The following is an 18,086-nucleotide window of genomic DNA, read 5'->3' as shown; positions in this document are numbered from 1 at the left end:
AGCCAAGCCGTAAACGCGCCACGTTGATTGTGCCACGTTCTGTTAAGAGAAAACCTATTTTTATCCTGTAAATATATCCCTAGCAGTGAAAATTAGTAGCAAGCACCACAGACTACAGGAGCAGCAATGCCCTGCTTCACATCTTCAGTCACTGCCTGCCAGCGCGATGTCTTCGTGCGCCAGATGAAAATTTGGTTTTCTTACATTCATTCCTAGCATCATCTTTTGAGCAGGTTTTTATGGAAAAAGCACACAGCTCTGGAAAATGCCCGAGCAGATGGGGCAGCAAGCAGCGCTGGCTAAATAGGAAGCGTAATTCAGCACAGCTACAGTTGCCATAGTAATAAACAAGCATTTTTCTAATCCCCCAGGCTACCTACAGCATTAGACAGCACTAAGGCTGCTAATGGGAATGCAATTAGGCTGACATGGATATTCCTGAATTGAAGCTGACTGAAGCCTTCTATTCATTAAAGAAAGTGGTAAAGGAGTTACAAGTTCAGCTTTTTGACTGCATAGTAATGAAGATTTCATTAAAGCCAGCAAAACAGAAGCAATCCAGAGCTACATGAGGCCTACCATTGATGCAGATAACAGCACCAGGAAGTTCCGTGAAAGCAGGAGCTTTCATCGCCTCTCAGCAACACCTGCCGTTAATTGATGAATCTTTTCAAAGGATCACAAAATAAACCAATTATCTAGAATACCAACCCTAAAGTCATCCTCTGGCACAAATCCACCTGCGAGGAAAACACCTTTTCCCCAGGGCATGCACCAAAGATCCCTGTGTGGATCTGCATGTTAGGCAGGTTGGAGGCCTGATCCGCATAGGCAGGGCTCTGGAAGCAGACGCTCCTGACACTGAACCATTACCCTGGCACAAAGAAAACACATTTGCTGGAAAACACATGCCCAGAAGCTTAAAACACTCCCTTTGGTTGTGGGTAAGCGTCACGCTGCCACCTTAAAAGAGAAAGGTGAAGTGAAACTGGTGTTTTCTCAGCAGAAAAATGACAAAGCATGCATTAGACCCATCTAGCAAACTGCACTGACAGGAAGAGCTGATGGGGGGGTGGGGTGGGGGAAGGTTAATTTCCCAGAACACAAAGAGGAAGCAGACGACAGAAGAATGACAGAGGAGAGAGGCAGCACACCTAAAAAGGACCGATCTGCCTATTCTTAGCGCTGGGTTCAGCGACACGTGGCTATCTGTATTATCTCAGCACAGAAGAATCCCTAGCAGGCTCAGCATCAGGCTGCAGGGACGCTGCTCAATTGAACAGCGGCACAATGACCTCTACCTGTACCCGCAGTGGCATATAATCCTCACAGAGGTCGTCCCACAGCTCCTGCAGTTCAGAAATCTCCAGGGAAAGACCCAAAGGAGCTCTGGAAAAAGATTTTCTGTCTGCGTTCAGGAAGGCAGAACCAGCAGACGCTAAGCCAGTAGAAGCGCTGCCATCTGCCAAGTCACGGCTGAGTTTGGGAGGGGGCAAGGTGGACTTCACAGGAATAGGTAGCCTGCTGCCTCGGGGGCTCTGAAGGGGTTTGTAGTCCAAAGCCTTGATCAAGTTGAGGGCCAGCTCCAGCCTGTTCCCACTCAATGAAGAGTTTGGGGTCATTCGGTCATCTGAGAAATCGTCACATTTCCCATTCCCTTTCACTCCCTTATCTGCATCTTCATCCTTCTGCAGTGGAGCGCTCGCCTCCACAGTTGTGTCCAGAGACTCAACGGAGGAGGCAGGCGTGCCTTCCTCCATGCTCTCCCCATCCACAGGGCCTCTGGTGCTGGCGGACTCTGCCACATCGCACACGGACGACTCCTCGTTGCCCATGCTGGTTGACCACCGGCTGGACAGCCCACAGGAGATGCTTCTGGCCACCTTTCGCGGCACTTTGCAAATCGCTTCATAGTCAGCATCGGCCACGCGCAGCGCAGCACAGCCACGGCAGCGCCGTGGGCGGTTACTCACTCCCTCTGAAGCATGGCAGCTGTGTGGCTCCAAGCTGTGCTCTTCTTGATCCGTCCAATATTCATATCCAGAATAAGCAAAGTCCTCCTGAAGGAGGGCAGCATACCGTACATCAGGTAGATTAGAAAGGTCCACGGTCCCATCCCCAGCTCTGTCATCCGCGCTAGAGTCTTCATTGTTCCTGCGGTACATACTTGCAATGCAGAACTTGAGGCGGTCCTTCTCCAGCAGCAGTTTCTGCAGGCGCTCGATGGAGAGGGCTTCGATGCGTGCGATGACGGTGTCGAACCTGTAGATGCGGTCCAGCATGAAGGCACACTTGCTGCAAGCGAACTCGGACTTGCCATCCCGGCACAGCTCCCTGCCCAGGACGTGGGAGAGCAGCACCTGGAGGTTCAGCTTGGCCGCCGTGTGGAAGATCCATCGCCGCTGGTTGCCACACAGCTCCCGGCCGCAGATCCGGCAGGTTTCCTTCATCCTCCCTCCTGACGAGCACCCAAACCTACTTCTGCAGGTTCTCAAGACACTTTCCTGAGGCCTCTACTGCTCACTCAGCGCATCTCCCGGGGCACGGCTCCCTCAAGCCCTGAGCCCACCAGCACTTCTCACCACACCAATTCCCCCTTCTTAGGTGGTGGGGGGCGGTGACACGCTGGGACTCCTGGCGCTACAGAAACATCCCACCCTACAATATCTCCTTCACATCTCAGCCCGACCACACCTGGGCCGACTCCCTCTCCTGGCTGCCCGCCCCTCCCTCCCTCCCCCTTCGCTGCCCCCCCTTCTCCTCACAGCTCCCCCTTCTCTGAGGCTGCCCCCTTCTCTCCTCGCTGCCCCCCTTCCCCGGAGCTGCCCCCCTTCCCCGGGCTGGCCCCCTGCCCCACAGGCCCCGCCGCTGCGCCTCCCCCTGCCGCCGCCGCCGCCGAAGATGCTCCTGCCACGGCGGCGCCCGGCTTGTGGCTCAGATTTCAAGATGGCGGCGCACGACCACCCTCACGCATGCGCGGCGGTCGCAAGGCCTGCCGGGATTTGTAGTCCCGCACCCGGAGGTGTCGCGCATGCGCAGTGGCTGCCCGCGGCCCGCCGCGGGCACACGTGGGGCTGGCACTGACGGCAATAGGGACAGTGACGGCGACAGGGACAGTGAAGGGCCAGTGCTGGGGCCCAGCCGCAATGCCAGTGCCCAGCCCCAGTGCCAGCACCCCTCACTAGTGCCCGTCCCCAGCGCCAGATCCCCACTCCAGGGCCAGTGCCAGCACCATGTCCCAGCGCCAGCGCCAGCAGGCAGCACGTGTCCCCACCACATAAGGTCAACAGCACTCCTGCAGCAATACCTGCCCGGCACCCCATGCCACCCAACAGGCACACACCAGGGTCTCCCAGCGGGGCCACCACACAGGCAGCTCAGGCACCGATGGCCCATGGCTGCTGGGCACAGCGCTGTGCCACCAAGGCGCAGCATGGCCAGAGCCACGCGTCTGCCAGGAACATGCTGCTCTGATCCCTCTTGGCCCCGAAATCCCACCTGGCACCACGCCGGGCTGTCGGTGGGTATTTTAAGACCCGGGATTTAAATGGCAGACGGGCGCAGGCGGCACTGACACCCGCAGAAGGACTGGTGGCCTCTCCCCCGACGCCCGCACCGGGTCCTCCCGGCCCCCCCTGCTCTCCCAGGCACAGCTGTGCAAATGCGGGATGCTGCCAGCCTCGACGTGACAACCGCCAGCCGAGTCCTGGGTGGGCGCACTCCTCCCACCCTGGGGTGCTGGGCTGGCGTCACCCCACGCTTGCCCACCCACCTGCCCCCCCACGGCTGGGGGCTCCTCCAGGCGCTGCTGCAGGTCACGCTTCTCAGCCGACAGTGTTTCCACAAGCCGGTTGCTGGCGGCCAGCTCTTGGGCCAGCTCTTCGATCCTCCTGAAAGGGAGGGAAGGGCAGGGGACGCTCAGGCACGGGGATGGCCCCGGCATGGCACTGGAGACAGCTGGCGGGGGACGATCTCTGGGGCAAAGCAGAGCAGCCTCAGGGCTGCTCCTCCTTCCCACAGCCCAGCTCTCTCCCCTTGGGGTGACCCCTCCATCCCTCCAGATGCCCGCAGCGCCCCAGCCCTGCACAGCACTAGCCCCTCGGAAGTCCCCAAGGACCGGCAGCACAGAGGGGATGGATCCTGGGCACCCACCTCTGGGCCATGGCATTGCAGCCGTCATCGCTCCTGTCCTCCTCCTTCGCCCTCGCAGCTTCCTTCAGCTTCCCTGCAAGCTCCTGGCACCGCTCCGCCTCAGCTCTGGCCAGTGCCGTGGCTTGCTCGGCCTCATTCCGTGCCAGCCTGGCCTCCTGCATGGCAGCGGGGTGAGCCCCCAGTCACTGGCCCTCGCCATCCCCCAGCCCCCCTGCCATCCCTGGGCTCACCTCCTGCAGGAGCTGGATCTTGTTCTCCAGGAGCTCATAGACATGCTCCGACTCCCGCTGCCGCTCCTCATACTGCTGCCGCAGCGCTGCCTGGCTGCGGGTTGTCTGGTTCTCCGCCGCCACCCTGCCAAGCACAGCATGGCACGGAATGGCATGGCATGGCATGGCATGGCATGGCACAGCACAATGTGGCACAACATGGCATGGCATGGCACAGCTCAGCATGGCACAGCACAACATGGCACAGCATGGCATGGCACAGCACAGTATGGCACAGCGCAACATGGCATGACATGGCATGGCATGACACGGCACAGTATGGCACAGCACAACGTGTCACAGCATGGGATGGCATGGCATGGCATGGCATGGCATAGCATGGCATGGCACAGCACAATGTGGCATGACATGGCATGGCATGGCATGGCATGACATCTCACAACACGGCATGGCACGGCACAGCTCGGTATGGCACAGCACACTACGGCGTGGCACATGACACATGGCACTCTATGGCACAGCACATGGCGCATGGCATGGTATGGCATAGCCTGGCACAGTATGGCATGGCATGGCATGGCACAGCTTGGCAGGGTGCAGTGTGTCACAGCGTGGCATGGCATGGCATGGCATGGCATGGCCTCCCTTTGCAAAAGCCCCCACCCCACACCGGCTGGGCTGGGTGAGCCGCGCCACCCCGGGTGCCCCCAGCCCAGCTCCCCCCATGCCGTGGGTGCTGGTTCTGCAGCACCCCTGGGCAGGATGCACTGTAACCTCCGAGTGCCGCTGCCCTGGGGACATGGCTGCTCTGGTGGCACCACCTCATGCTTGAGCTCTGAACCACCAAATCCATCCCTGCGTGCTCCCAAAACCAGGGGCTCCTGGTGCCTTGCCCCCGGCCCCCCGCTTGCCAGTGCCCCGCTGCGGGACACCCATGCCACAGCCCCCGGGCACAGCGCTGCCCTCCCCCGCCAGACAGGTGCTGCCTTTTATTTTTGGCTGGCGCCGGGGCTGTAAGAGGAGCCCCGCAGGGGCCCAGCCCCATTGCAAACCCCTCCGCTGCCAGGGTGCAGGCAGACACCCCCTGTCCCCCCGTGCCCACGGCGCGTGGGTGCCATGTCCACCCCTGGGCGGGGGGGGGCTCGGCTAGCCCCACTCACCATGTGTTGTCAAGCGCTTGTTGCTTCTCCTGCAGCTCCCGCTTCAGGCTTTCCACCTCCACCTTCAGCTCGATGTTCTGCGGGGCAGGAGGGAGGTGGGGAGGACGCCCCCATGCTTGCCCAGACCCCCCCCTCCCCCAGCACCACTGCCCATGGCAATGCAACAGAGGTGGCATGGGGGGGGTCTCCCACCCCACGGCAGGGATCCGGGTGCTCCTGGCACCCAGCGGCACGGGTGGTATTTTAGCCCACCGGTGCTGAGACGGGGTGTACCCGCTCCATCCGTCTACAGCCAAAGTGGCACTGCCACCCACCCCGGGCACCCCCCCAAGGCTGGGGACACCCTCCCTGACCCTTTCCCCGCTCCAGTCCAAGGCAGCAAGTGGCAAACTCCCGCACAGCAACTCCCCCAGCCCCAGTGCCGTGCCCGATGCCCTCCCCGCCATCCCCACCAGCTGCCCTCCCTCAGCCCCATCTCCTCCTGGTAAAGCTGGGGGGAGGGGGCATCAGGAAAGAAACCCCCATCGGGCACCCGTTGCCCCACAGGCGCTCACCCGCCGGTAGACATCGTCCCGGCTGCCCTCGCCTTTCTGCTGGACGCGCTCCTCCAGAAAGTAGATGCGCAGCTTGAGGCTGAAATTCTCCTTCTTGAGGTCGTTGAGGTGCTGGGAGAGCGTGCGGTACCCGTTAGCCATGGCCGGCGGGCGCTCCATGGCGGGGGCATCCCGGCACCCCTCACATGGCGCCGCCGGGGACACGGCCCGGGGTCCCTGCCTGCCCGCAGCTCCCGCCGCCGTCCCTGCCGCGGCCCCTTTCCTTTTTATTTATTTATTTTTTTATCCCCTCCCGGAGCTATTTGGGGAATCGCCGGAGCAGGACGGCGGGGACGGAGGGAGGGTGGTGAAACCTGAGCCCCGGCAGCCCCCGCGCGCCTCAGCCAGGAGGGCGGCGAGGGGGAGCGCGGCGCCCGGGGAGGGGGCTGAGGTCCCTCTCCCCATCCCACCCCATGTCCCCCTCCTGGTGCACCCAGGGGATCCGGCACGTATCCTGCAAGCACCCAGCAATGCCATAGGGGAGTCTTGGTGGTGCCATGGTCGGGGGGCGGGGGGGAGGTTCCCAGACACCCCACGGTCTCACCTGCTCGAAGTCCCGCAGGGTCTGCGTCTGGGCGAGGGGACCCATCTCCAGGTCCCGGAGGAGATATGTCTGCACCAAGGGGCCAGGCTGGGGCCGAGCACCTGGAGGGGCACGGGAGCCCCCCGGCTCGGCTGGCGCGGGGTCCTCGTCGCCCTCACCCCACGGCCCGTCTTGGGAAGCTGGGAGGGATGGAGGGCAAGCAGCAGTCAGGCGAGCAAAGCGGCTGCTCCGCACCCCGCCTGCCCCCAGGATGTCACCGGGGGAGACACCAGGACGCCTTGGAGCCCCGGGCCATCCCCTGGGGTGATGCACGCTGCCGGGGCACGTCACCCTCGGCGTGGGGCTGGGGCGTGCGGGGTACGGGGGGGGGGCTCTGGGGGTACCTTACCCGCCATGCGGCTGGCTGGGGGGAGCACGGCCGGCCCGTCACCACTGCAGGGGTCCCTGCGGAGAGGAGCACACGGCTGAGTGACACAAGGCTTCAGGGGGGTCCACCCCCCGCCCCGGGGCCCCCCATGCACCACCCAGCTGCTGTGCCAGAGGGGCCGGGGGAGGGCCGGGGTGGGGGGAGTTTTCCCAAAGGCTCTGCACGGTGGATGCTGCATTTCCCCCACCCCGGGGTGTGTGTGTGGGGGGGGTCGTGGGCAGCTGGTGCAGCACAGGGCGGGCAGCGGACACCAAAAAGTCACGCAAAAGCCTCCCTAGGGTGGGAGTGAGGGCGAACTCCAGGCAAGGAAAAACCCCTGGACATCTGTGGGGGTGCATGTTGAGGGGGGGGCACTGCACCCCTGTGTGTCCGTGCACACGTGGGGGTACCCGTGTGTTTTCCCGCAGCCGGGAGGCATCTGCTCTAAGTGCAGAGACACGAGGCCCCGGGGGCCGTGCAGATGGCGGTGCCCCTTTAGGAGCACTTTAGCCCCATTAGCAGCCCTGGCAGGGCCACCTGAGCCCCACAGCAGCCCCCCCGCCACGGCCCCGGGGAGGGGGTCTGGGTGCTGGCAGCGAGCAGGGGCTGCCGAAGGCCGGGCTGGCCCTGGCCGCTCTCCGAGGGGCCCCATGCCTCCCTCCTAACATGTCTCGCCAGCTCCCCACCGCAGCCGCGCTCAGGTTTATTTTCAGCTGCGAAGTGTGAGTCATTTCATGATTTAAAAGAAAGAGGGGAAAAAAAAAAAAGAAAAACAAAAAACAACCCACAAATTAAAAAGAAAAAAAACAGGTTGTTTTGTTTTTTATTATTCCTTTTTAAACAAAATTACACTGTTTATTTTCTAACCTCATCATGACAGCTTTTTGGTGGGGTCCCGTGTGCAGGGAGGCGGGCATCCACCCCCAGGGCCACGGTGGGCACAGTGCCCTGCCCACGTGCACGAGGTTGAGCCCCAACAGCCAGGCAGGGCCAGCACCTTCCCATGGCGTGGGCCATGGTAGGGACCCTGGGGCCGTGTCCCAGAGCCGGACATGCCGCACCAGCACCTTGCAGGGAGGGGACACGGCACTACTGGCCTGGGAGGGGGCAGGGGAAGGCAGCCACAGGGTGCCACAGCCCCTGCAGCAACAACCCATCATGAGGGGAAACTGAGGCACAATGGCTCTAAAGACACCAGCACTGGCCAAGCATGGCCCTGTGCCCTGCCTGGAACCATAACCAGCACGATACCCAGAGGCACGGTACAGAGAGGCACGGTACCCAGAGGTGTGGTACCCAGAGACATGGACCCAGAGGTGTGACACTGGGAGGCACCCGGCGGTACAATAACCAGAAGCACGACGCCTGAGGAGACCCGACACCCAGATAGGCAATATCCAAGGAGGCATGACGTCTGGAGGCATGACACCCCAGGAGGACCGATATCCAGGGGTGCGATACCCAGAGGCAAAACATCGAAGGAGCCACAATAGCCGGACTCCAGGTGCACAAGGACGCACAGTACTCAAGGAAGCACAGTACCCAGCGGCGCGATATCCCAAGGCATGATATCCCAGGAGGCAACACACCCAAAGAGGCACAATACCCAGTGACATGACATCCACGGAGGCATGACACCCGGGAGCATGACACCCGGAGACACAACAATCGAGGAGGCACGATAGCCAAATGCCCAATACCCGAGGAGACGCAGTACCCAGAGGCGCGATACCCACGGAGACACGACACAATACCCAAGGAGGTGCGATACCCGGGGTGTGACACCCAAGGAGATGCAATACTGAAGGAAGCTCAACACCTGAGGAGACGCAGCGCCCGGAGGGGTGATACCCAGAGAGAAGGGTGACCAGCTCCTGTGCCACAGGGGCTCCTTGGAGCCACACTGTGGCTGGGCCAGCCCAGCGCTGAGGTTGGCCACAGGCTCTGGGTGGATGAGCAAAGCCCAGCCAGCACCCCTCAATGCCAGGACTGGAAGCCCCATGCCAGGATCCTGGGCCAGCAGGAGCCCCGGGCTCTGCCACATCCACGGTCAGCTGGGCTGCGTGGGGGCTCCCCCCTCCCCGTCCGTGTGCCCAACACTGGGAATTTGTTTCCCGTGAAGGGGAGGCCGCAGCGGTTGAGCCGGGGCTGCAGGAGGACAAGAGCCCTTTCATGCCGGCCAAGCCATCCCAGGGCGCGGAGCAGAGCCACCGGCACAGCGCAGAGCCGGAGGGGGACACAGCCCCAGGGGCCCCCACCGCCGGGCAGCACTTCCCACCCCTGATGTCCCCTGAAGCCCTGGCACGAGGGGTGCCACGTGGCCCTGACTCAGAGCACCCGCTGACTCACAGCATCTCCACGGCATCACCGCAGGGCCACCACGGCTGCTTGCACCCCAGGGGAGAGCACAGGGGTGGCTGCCAGGGCCACAGCATGTGGGCTGTGTGAGGGTGGCCGCTGCCCCGTGGGAGAGCATCCCCAAACTGCCCCATCCCCAAAGTGTCCAGCACCGCTCAAGCACACCGAGACGGCAACTCACCTCCTCCTGCTGCCGGATCACCTCCTGTGGACAGACAGAGGGATGGATGGAGGGACGGACGGCAGCCCCCAGCTCAGCCACAGCCACTCTGGGTGCCAGCCACTGTCTCGGGGCTGGCAGAGGGGCCGTGGCGAGGGCCAGGCAAGGCCAGGGCAAGCGCAGCGGTGCGGTGCCGGGAATGAGATGCCGAGCGTGGCTCAGCCTGGCTCCCCACTGACTCGTCGGCACAAATGTTTCAGCGGGGGCTGAGTGCCACCACGGGGGAGGTGGAGCTGGGGACAGCCAGCCACGGCCGCGGCTGGGCGGGTGTGCATGGCCTGCGTGCACGGCACACGGCATACGGCACGGCCGACCGCCGACCACCCGCACACAGGGCACGGCAACAAGGTCTCCATTGAGCGCAGCAGGACGGGGGGAGCCGGGGGCCGGCGTTACCCACGCTCCTGGCAGCGAGGACGGCTCCCAGTGCTGCACCGCGAGCGTGGCAGCCGGCATGGCTCCCGCGGCCTGGCAGACCCAGCTGGGTGCCGGTACAAACGGTCTGGCCAGCAGCTACCAGGCTGGAATTGGGGATGAGCAGAGCCGAGGGAAGAGCAGGGAGAATGCAAACAGGGCTGGGGAGATGGGATACACCAAGCTCCCCGTGCCAGCACCCCGAATCGCAGCCCTTCCTGAATGGCCACCCTTGGCCCCAGCACCTCCCAGCAAACCCCATCTCCCCAGTGCCCCCAGGAGAGCCCAGTGCTGGTACCGGTGTCAGCCCAGCCCCACAGGACCCTACTGCCCCTGCCCTCTCGCATGGCACAGCACACGCAGCCCTGGCACCCCCCGGTCCCCGTGTGCCCCCAGTGATAGACGAGGGCCCCCCGTTCCCTTCCCGCACACCAGCAGCTCCCCCAAACCCCTTGCCTGGATGCCCAGCAGCACTCCCGGCCTTGCCCCCATGCAGGGCCCAGCGAGCCACAGCCCGGCTGGAAGCGGGGTATCCCACAGCTCCGCGGCAGCACCAACCCGCCAGACCCCCGCAGCGGGCAGGGGACACCCACGGCCCAGGGGGGACAGGGTTGGGGACAGGCAGTGTCCAGCCCCACACAGCCAGCACACCCGCATCCCGGCCGCACTGATACCGGTTGGTACCGCGGCCCCCACGGGTGTCCGGGGCACAGGGACACCCCCGACCCGCATCACCCACGGACACACGCACCCGCGGATGACACACGCACCGCACCGACACGCTCCTCACCTCCGCCGCGGGGCTCGCATCCTGCACCGGGCCGGGCACCGGCGGTACCGGGCGGCACCGGGCGGCACCGGGCCGGGCCGGCGGGTCTCCGCAGACGCTGCCGGGCCGCCCCAGCGTGCGGCGGGGAGGCGGCTCTGCGGCACCGGCCGGCTCCGCCCGCCGCTGCATCCCCTCCTCCTTCTTCTTCTCCTCCTCCTCCTCCTCCTCCCTGCTTCCATCCTTCATCCATCCCTGCCTCCCGCCATCCTTCTTTCCCTCCATCCTCTCCATCCTTCCTTCCCCGCTCCGTATCCCTCCCTCCATGCCCTCTCTGCTCCCTCTCTCCGTCCTCCCCTTCATCTCCCCAGTCCCCCTGCCCAGCAGCCAGCCTGCCCCGGCGGACGCAGCTACCCCCCACCCCATCCGTCCTCTCCCCCAGCCCTTCTGCACTGAGCCTCAATCCTTCCCCACCCTTCAGACCCCCAGGCACAATCCCTGATCCTTCTGTGACCCCCCAGTCCTTCCCCCAATTTCCTAGTCACCCCAAAAGGCCCACAATTAGCCAATATCCCCCATGACACCTCCAACCATCCATCCTGACACTCCAGGTACCGCCCCCCCCCGTCCTCCTTGTCATCCCCTACAACTCTAGTCTTCCTTGGGTGCCTCCATCCTAACCAGACATCCCCAGTCCTCCTTGTCACCCACAGAGTCCCCTGGGTACCCATCCAGCCCCACAACACCCTCCCTTGCTCTTTAATCTTCCATGACTTCCCAGTACTCTACTGGGACACCCCCATCACCTTAAATCCCCCTTGATGACCCTATCACCCCAACCCCCCTTGAACCCCCACCATTCCAACCTAATGCCCCCAATCTCCCCCACCCTTGCCTCCCCTTTGCCACCCCCCATCCTGACCCCAATAACTCCAGTCCCCTTTGACCCCCCTAATTCCTTTCCCTGCTTGATACCCCCATCCCAATGCTGTCCCTGCCCTCTCCCCCAGTCCCATCCCCTCTGCAGGGACCGCCCCCCCCCAACACCCTCCTCCATCCTGCACCCATGGCCCCTGGGCCAGCTCTCTCCTGTGGCCCCCCCACCTGCCACAAAGCAGAGCCCATGCAGGACCCGGTGTTAACGGGATCAGCAGCGGGGTGCCATGTCCCCATACCCCCAAAATCCATCTTGGGGTTCATTGCCCATGTCTCCCGGGAGCCATCCCACTGGCCCTGCAGTTTGGGGTCCCTGCCAGCCTGAGGTACCCTTCCTCAGGGTACAGGCAGGGACCAGATTCAAGTTTCTCCAGCTTGGAAGGCCAGGAGTGGGGGGGACATGCCTGCCAGCACCGCCGCTCTGCCAGCACCCCTCAAGTCCCGTCAGGCCCCCGGCGAGGGATGGGGTGCTGGGGTGCCGTGGGGCTGTGCCTCCAGCCCTGCTCCCCAGGAGAGGGCACCAACCAGCCGTGAAAAGCCAGCAAATATGACACTGCAGCAGCGGTGGCTTGGCCACGCATGGCATCCGTGCAAGCCCACAGCGTGGCATCTCCCACAGGTGTGGGAGAGGGACCGTAGAGACATACGGAGGCGTTGGGCAAACCCAGGTGGTACCGGCACGGGGAGCAGAGCATCGAGACGACGGGTTGGCTGGTGTCTTGAGCAAGGTCTTAATGGTTAACGGGGGCCAGGTCTGGCATCAGGGCTATGCCAAGGGGCGGGGGGCTGCAGGCTGTGTCCCAGCCACGGCATGTCCCACAGTGTGGGTGCCCCCAGCCCATGCCACGTGCAAGGCTGTGGAGAGGAAGCCCTGTCCCTGTCCCTGGGTCACACAGCCCCACCGAAAGGCCATTTCGGGACCCCACTGCTTCACTGATTTCACCAGCTGCCCTTGACCCCATCTCTCACCCTGTGTTGGCTGCCCAGGACTTTCCCCCCTCTGGCGTCACGGTTGTTCCCTGTCTGTGGCTGCAGTGTATGTAGTACCGTGGTACAGGTAGTACCGGGGCGTACATCGCACTGGGGTGTATGCAGCGCTGGGGTGTACGTAGTGCTGGGCTCTCCCACCTCGCCAGCACTACCTGTGGTGAGAGCAGCCGTCCCGGCCACCTCCTGGCTGCTGGGGCAGGTCTGTCACTTGAGGTCTGCTGGGTTTAACAGCCTTTGGGGCCACCCCAGGTCTCACACGGGGCAGTTTGGTACCCAGTGCTGCTGCTTGGGGAATGCACAGTCTGGGGAAGGGCTCAGTCCCATCAGGATCCAGCCTGGGAGCACCATGTCCCCGCTGCCCACCCCCAGTGCATGGAAAGTGGTGGGCAAGGAAGGCCCCGACCCTGGCACCCCCATGGGCAGGACCTGGGGTCCGTCTCGTCCAGCTTTGCTGTGAGGTTTTGGCCCCATGAGCAGGGGGACACCCTCCATCCCTTGCCATCCGCCATGCCAGGCTGTGCCCAGCCCCGTGGGCTCCCTGCACTCTCCCTTCTCAAGGGCCAGCACTTTCCCCCATGAGGTCACTGGATGTGGCCATATGGCTCTTGCCCCATGGAGGGCGTTGGTTGGGAGGCTCCCGTGCACCCCATGTCATTGGGAGCTGGTGGCCAGGGCTGGCCCCATGCCCCCAGCCCCTTATCGGAGGCATTGCTCAACCGTGGGCACCATGCCGGTGGCTGTCAGGGGCCATGGCACTGCCTCACCTTCGGGCTGTGGGGCCTGGGGAACCCCCATTCTTGGGCGAGCTGGGGGGACAGGTCTGGGCTTGCCATGGGTAGGGGGGCCAGGCTGCTCCCCTGCCAGCAGCGCACCCGGCGTTGGGGGAGCCACTCGAACCACCGTGGCTGCCACCAGTGTCCCCCTCCTGCCTCCCCGTGGCGCCATGTGCGGGGCAGGGAAACTGAGGCACGGCCGCGGGGGTGGGGACACGCCGCCCCTCGCTCCTCCCGGGGTTTGGTGGCTTCCCCGGCCCGGGGGCTGCGGGCTCCTGCCGGAACACCCCCTCCCCTCCCTCTGGGGCTGCTGGGCGGGGGGGGCCGGCACAACCCCGGCCCCGCTCCCCTCCACCTCCTCCCTCCCTCCAGGGACGGGGGCGGGGGGCCGAGGGGTGGGAGAAAGGGGAGGGGGGGTTGCCCGGGCGGGCTGGGGCGGGGAGGGGAAAGGAGGTGGGATTATGGAGACGGGACCCAATGAGCCCGAAAAACGTGCCCCGCTCGCAGCCCTTTTAGCTCGGCGGGCGGGAGGCAGCGGCCTCTCGGCGGCGGGCGGAGAGAGCCGGCGTCCCGTCCCGTCCCGTCCCGTCCCGTCCCGTCCCGTCCCGTCGCCCCGCCATGGCGCTGGGGAAGCTGCAGAAGGTGCTGATCAGCGACAGCCTGGACCCCTGCTGCCGGGAGATCCTGCAGGCCGGCGGGCTGCGGGTGCAGGAGAAGCCCGGGCTGAGCAAGGAGGAGCTGCTGCGGGAGATCCGGGTGAGCGCGGCGGGGCCGGGGTGCACCCACGGCGGGGTGGGTGGCCCGCAGCCGGGGGCCAGCTGTCCCCGGGTCCCAGCTGTCCCCAGGTCCCCCCCTCGCCCAGCCTGGCCGGTCCCCGCCTCCCATCTGATGCAAGAGCCTGGCCGGTTTCGCACTGTGGATCCCGGCCCCCGGGGCAAGCGGCTGTCCCCAACATGTCACCCCCCACCCTGGGGCCACCCCGGGACTGCCAGACCCCGGTCCCACCTGCGGTGTCTGTGTCCCCCCTCTCCCAGGACTGCGATGGGCTCATCGTCCGCTCGGCCACCAAAGTCACGGCCGACGTGCTGGAGGCGGCGGAGAGGCTGCAGGTGGTGGGCAGAGCGGGCACCGGCGTGGACAACGTCGATGTGGAGGCAGCCACCAGGAAAGGTGTCCTGGTCATGAAGTAAGAGCAGGAGCATGGGGACATCCCTGCCTGCGCTCCTGGGGAGACAGGCTTCAGCACGGTGCCCTCCCCCCCCGCCCATGGCACCACCATGTGGTTCTCCATCCTCATGGGGTGCAGACCTCCACCAGCCTGGGGGGTGACACACCAGTGACACCACTCTCCATCCCCAGCACGCCCGCTGGGAACAGCCTCAGTGCCGCCGAGCTCACCTGTGGGATGATCCTGTCCTTGGCCAGGTGAGCGTGGGGCAGGACATGGGGATGGAGGTGAGCCCCACGGCCCCCTGCCCCCATGCTGATGGCAACCTCCCCTTGCAGGCAAATCCCGCAGGCAGCTGCCTCCATGAAGGAGGGCAAGTGGGACCGTAAGAAGGTAGGAGGCGGGCGCAGTGCCCCAGGCAGGACGAGGCTGCCCGTGTGGGGTGCGCTCACTCACTCTGTGCTTTGCACCCTAGTACATGGGCATGGAGCTGAACGGGAAGACGCTGGGCGTGCTGGGGCTGGGGCGCATCGGCAGGGAGGTGGCCACCCGCATGCAGGCTTTTGGCATGAAGGTAAGGAGCCAGGGCAGGGAGGAGCGATGGGGAGCATGGACTATCCCCCCAGCCCAGCCACTGGCACCGTGCCAGGCTGCAGGAGCGAGCGCCTGCTCTGCCTCAGACCATAGGCTACGACCCCATCATCACCCCCGAAGTCTCGGCCACCTTTGGCGTGGAGCAGCTGCCACTGGAGCAGATCTGGCCCCGCTGCGACTTCATCACGGTGCACACACCGCTGCTGCCCTCCACCACGGGTACGGGCTGGGCATTGCTGGGGGGTGGGGGGGAATTAAGGGGAGTCAGGGCAGCCCCCAACCACTCATGGTGCTCCCTCCCTCCGCAGGGCTCCTGAACGACAGCACCTTCGCCAAGTGCCGCCGCGGCGTGCAGGTGGTGAACTGTGCCCGCGGCGGCATCGTGGACGAGGGCGCGCTGCTGCGGGCACTGCAGTCGGGGCAGTGTGGCGGGGCTGCCCTCGATGTCTTTACGCAGGTGAGGGGTCCACGGGGTCCCCCTGAGCTCGGCTTCGGCTCAGCGTCGCCTTAACTCTGGCCCAAGCTGGCCCAGGGCAGCCTGGCAAACCCCACAGAGCCGTGGACAGCCCTCCCCAGCTCCCCTCCTTGCGTGGGAAGAGGGTGTAAATGCTCCCAGGTGGATGCCAGGGACTGATGGGATGGGGCTGTGTTGACAGGAGCCCCCGAAGGACCGTGAGCTGGTGAACCACCCCAACGTCATCTCCTGCCCGCATCTGGGCGCCAGCACGCGGGAGGCGCAGAGCCGCTGCGGCAAGGAGATTGCCATGCAGATCGTGGACATGGCCACAGGGAAGGGGCTGGCTGGCGTAGTGAGTCCCCCCCGCACCGGGCACCTGACCTCTGTGCCTCAGTTTCCCTGTCTTTAAAGCATGGGAGTGACCCTGTGTGCTCGCTGGTGGGTTCCCATCGCACATCCTGCTCTTCCTCGTAGGTCAACGGGCAGGCTCTCAGCAAGGCTTTCGCGCCCCAGACCAAGCCCTGGATAGCCCTGGCCAGGGCCCTGGGCACGGTGCTGCGCACAGTGGGCAAGAAAGCACAGGGCAGCGTGCAGGTCTGCACCCTGGGTGAGTTGGGCACGTTGTGCCCCGTTGTGCCCCATGCCCGGGCCCAGGGGCCCCAGTGGGTGGAGGGCAAACAGGGGAGCGGGGGGACCCGCTGGGCTGAGCGGGTGGGAGGAGGGATGGGTGGGCGAGAGGGTGGTTGGATGGTGGCGGGGGGAGGCTGGTGGGAGGATGGAGGTGTTGGGGGGACGGGTGGGTATACAGATGGGTGCACAGATGGGAGGGAGGATGGGAGTAGGGATGGTTGTATGGGTGGGTGGGTGGAAGGAACAACTTCAGGCTGCTCTGGCATGGGGTTGACCTCTCTGCTGCCGGCCCATCCACCCCCTGCCTCCTCCCTGCACCCCAGGGACACCCCTGCAGGAAGCCGGAAGCTACCTGGCGCCCGCCGTGGCCGCGGGCATGCTGGCTGGCGGGGCGCAGAAGGAGGTGACCCTGGTGAACGCCCAGCTGCTGGCCCAGGAGGCTGGGCTGAAGGTGCGTGGACACCCGGGGCTCCACACGTCAGCCTGGTGCACCCAGACCCCATCCTTCCCTGCCAAGCAGCACAAGCCCGGGGTCACCCTGTGGGGCTACTAATGCACCTCTCAGGCTGGGGGGACATCCCCGGGGGCGGCCTCTGAGGACATCCCTTCCCCGCGCCCTGCCACGTGCAGCACCTGGGTGCTGAGCGTCCGTATCTCTCCGGCAGGTCACGACCACCCACAGCGACGTGGCCCCCGAGCCCGATGGCGGCACCGGCTTGCTGCAGGTGGCCCTGCAGGGCACCCCGTACCGGGCGACGGGGACGGTGCAGGGCAGTGCCCCGGTCCTGCGGGAGCTCAATGGGGCCACCTTCAAGCAGCCGGCCCCGCTGGCCGGCCCCGTCCTCATCTACAGAGCCAAAGCCTCCGAGCCCAGCGCGCTGCCCACGCTTGCTGGTGAGCTCCCCGTGTTGCCCCCGAGCAGGGTGGGGGCAGCCTGGGGGGGACCCTGCATCCACCCCAGAGCTGACCCCCAGCTGCAGCAGGGAGGGGGCAGATGTTGCATGGAGAGACAGGGATGAGGGGGCTTGGGCAGAGGGTTGGGGGCTCGGAGCAAAGGACTTGGGGTAAGGGAAAGAAATGGCATCGTGGACCTTTTGAGGGGCGTTGGAGCGGGCAGAGCCCTGCTACCTGCCGGGTGCTGGGGTGGTGGGACAGCCTGCAGCCCCCTGACCCCTCTGCTCCTCTCCAGGGATGCTGGGGAAGGTGGGGGTCCAGCTCCAGTCCTACCACAGCTCTGCCATCGTGGCGGGGGAGCAGTGGAGCCTGGTGGGGCTCTCGGCCCCCCTGTCCGACCTTGGCGAGCTGAAGCCGCGCGTCACGGAGGTCTTCCAGCTCCACCTGTAGTCCCCGAGCACCGGCAAGGACTCTCCCCATGGCTGCAGCACCTGGACCTCCCTCCCTTCCTCCCCTGCCCCCCCCCCACCAAGTTGTGGGAGCATCACACGTGGCCACCCCCGACCCCCACGCTGGGCTTTGGGGTGGCCCCGTGCTAAATAAAGGGTCCAGGAGGAGAGAACGTCTGATGCCTTTTCCGTGCGGTCCCTGACCCCAAAGCTCCTGCAGGCTCCGTCCCCCCCAGCCCAGCCCCTCCTGCCCGCCCTGGCCCCGCTGCTGTTTGCTCAAGGGTGCAAAGGCCTCCACGGCCACTGTGGCCTCACCGAGGTCCTGTCTGGCCGCGGTCCCATGCTGGGGCAT

At 64.9% G+C, this 18,086-nt stretch overlaps 2 protein-coding genes across 9 annotated transcripts in view; one reads left to right on the top strand and one right to left on the bottom strand.

Moving 5' to 3' along the window:
• LOC134519867 (myomegalin) overlaps positions 1–11,007 on the bottom strand; it is a 35,252-nt gene extending 24,245 nt beyond the window's left edge. For 3 of the 8 annotated variants that reach the window (XM_063344583.1, XM_063344586.1, XM_063344584.1), the window contains exon 1: positions 1,302–2,714. In XM_063344583.1, the coding sequence (XP_063200653.1) occupies positions 1,302–2,450 (1,149 nt within the window). In that variant the 5' untranslated portion in view covers positions 2,451–2,714. Of the gene's footprint in view, positions 1–1,301; positions 2,715–3,772; positions 3,891–4,152; positions 4,308–4,382; positions 4,507–5,542; positions 5,620–6,096; positions 6,208–6,679; positions 6,859–7,067; positions 7,124–9,624; positions 9,649–10,867 lie in introns of those variants that run through there. The other 5 variants (XM_063344587.1, XM_063344589.1, XM_063344591.1 and 2 more) reach the window with 4 other exon arrangements.
• Positions 11,008–14,038: 3,031 nt separating this feature from the next.
• On the top strand, positions 14,039–17,907 carry PHGDH (phosphoglycerate dehydrogenase). Its single transcript, XM_063344988.1, has 12 exons — positions 14,039–14,298; positions 14,577–14,728; positions 14,902–14,967; positions 15,049–15,103; positions 15,186–15,284; positions 15,391–15,523; positions 15,613–15,761; positions 15,961–16,113; positions 16,236–16,368; positions 16,715–16,842; positions 17,057–17,285; positions 17,581–17,907. The coding sequence occupies exons 1-12, from the start codon at positions 14,161–14,163 to the stop codon at positions 17,733–17,735; spliced, it is 1,590 nt and encodes a 529-aa protein (XP_063201058.1). The 5' UTR covers positions 14,039–14,160; the 3' UTR covers positions 17,736–17,907.
• Positions 17,908–18,086: the final 179 nt, after the last annotated feature.

Source organism: Chroicocephalus ridibundus, chromosome 8 (assembly GCF_963924245.1).
Source record: "Chroicocephalus ridibundus chromosome 8, bChrRid1.1, whole genome shotgun sequence".
Classification (NCBI taxonomy): Eukaryota; Metazoa; Chordata; class Aves; order Charadriiformes; family Laridae; genus Chroicocephalus; species Chroicocephalus ridibundus.
This window is presented reverse-complemented; position numbering and strand designations above follow the sequence as displayed.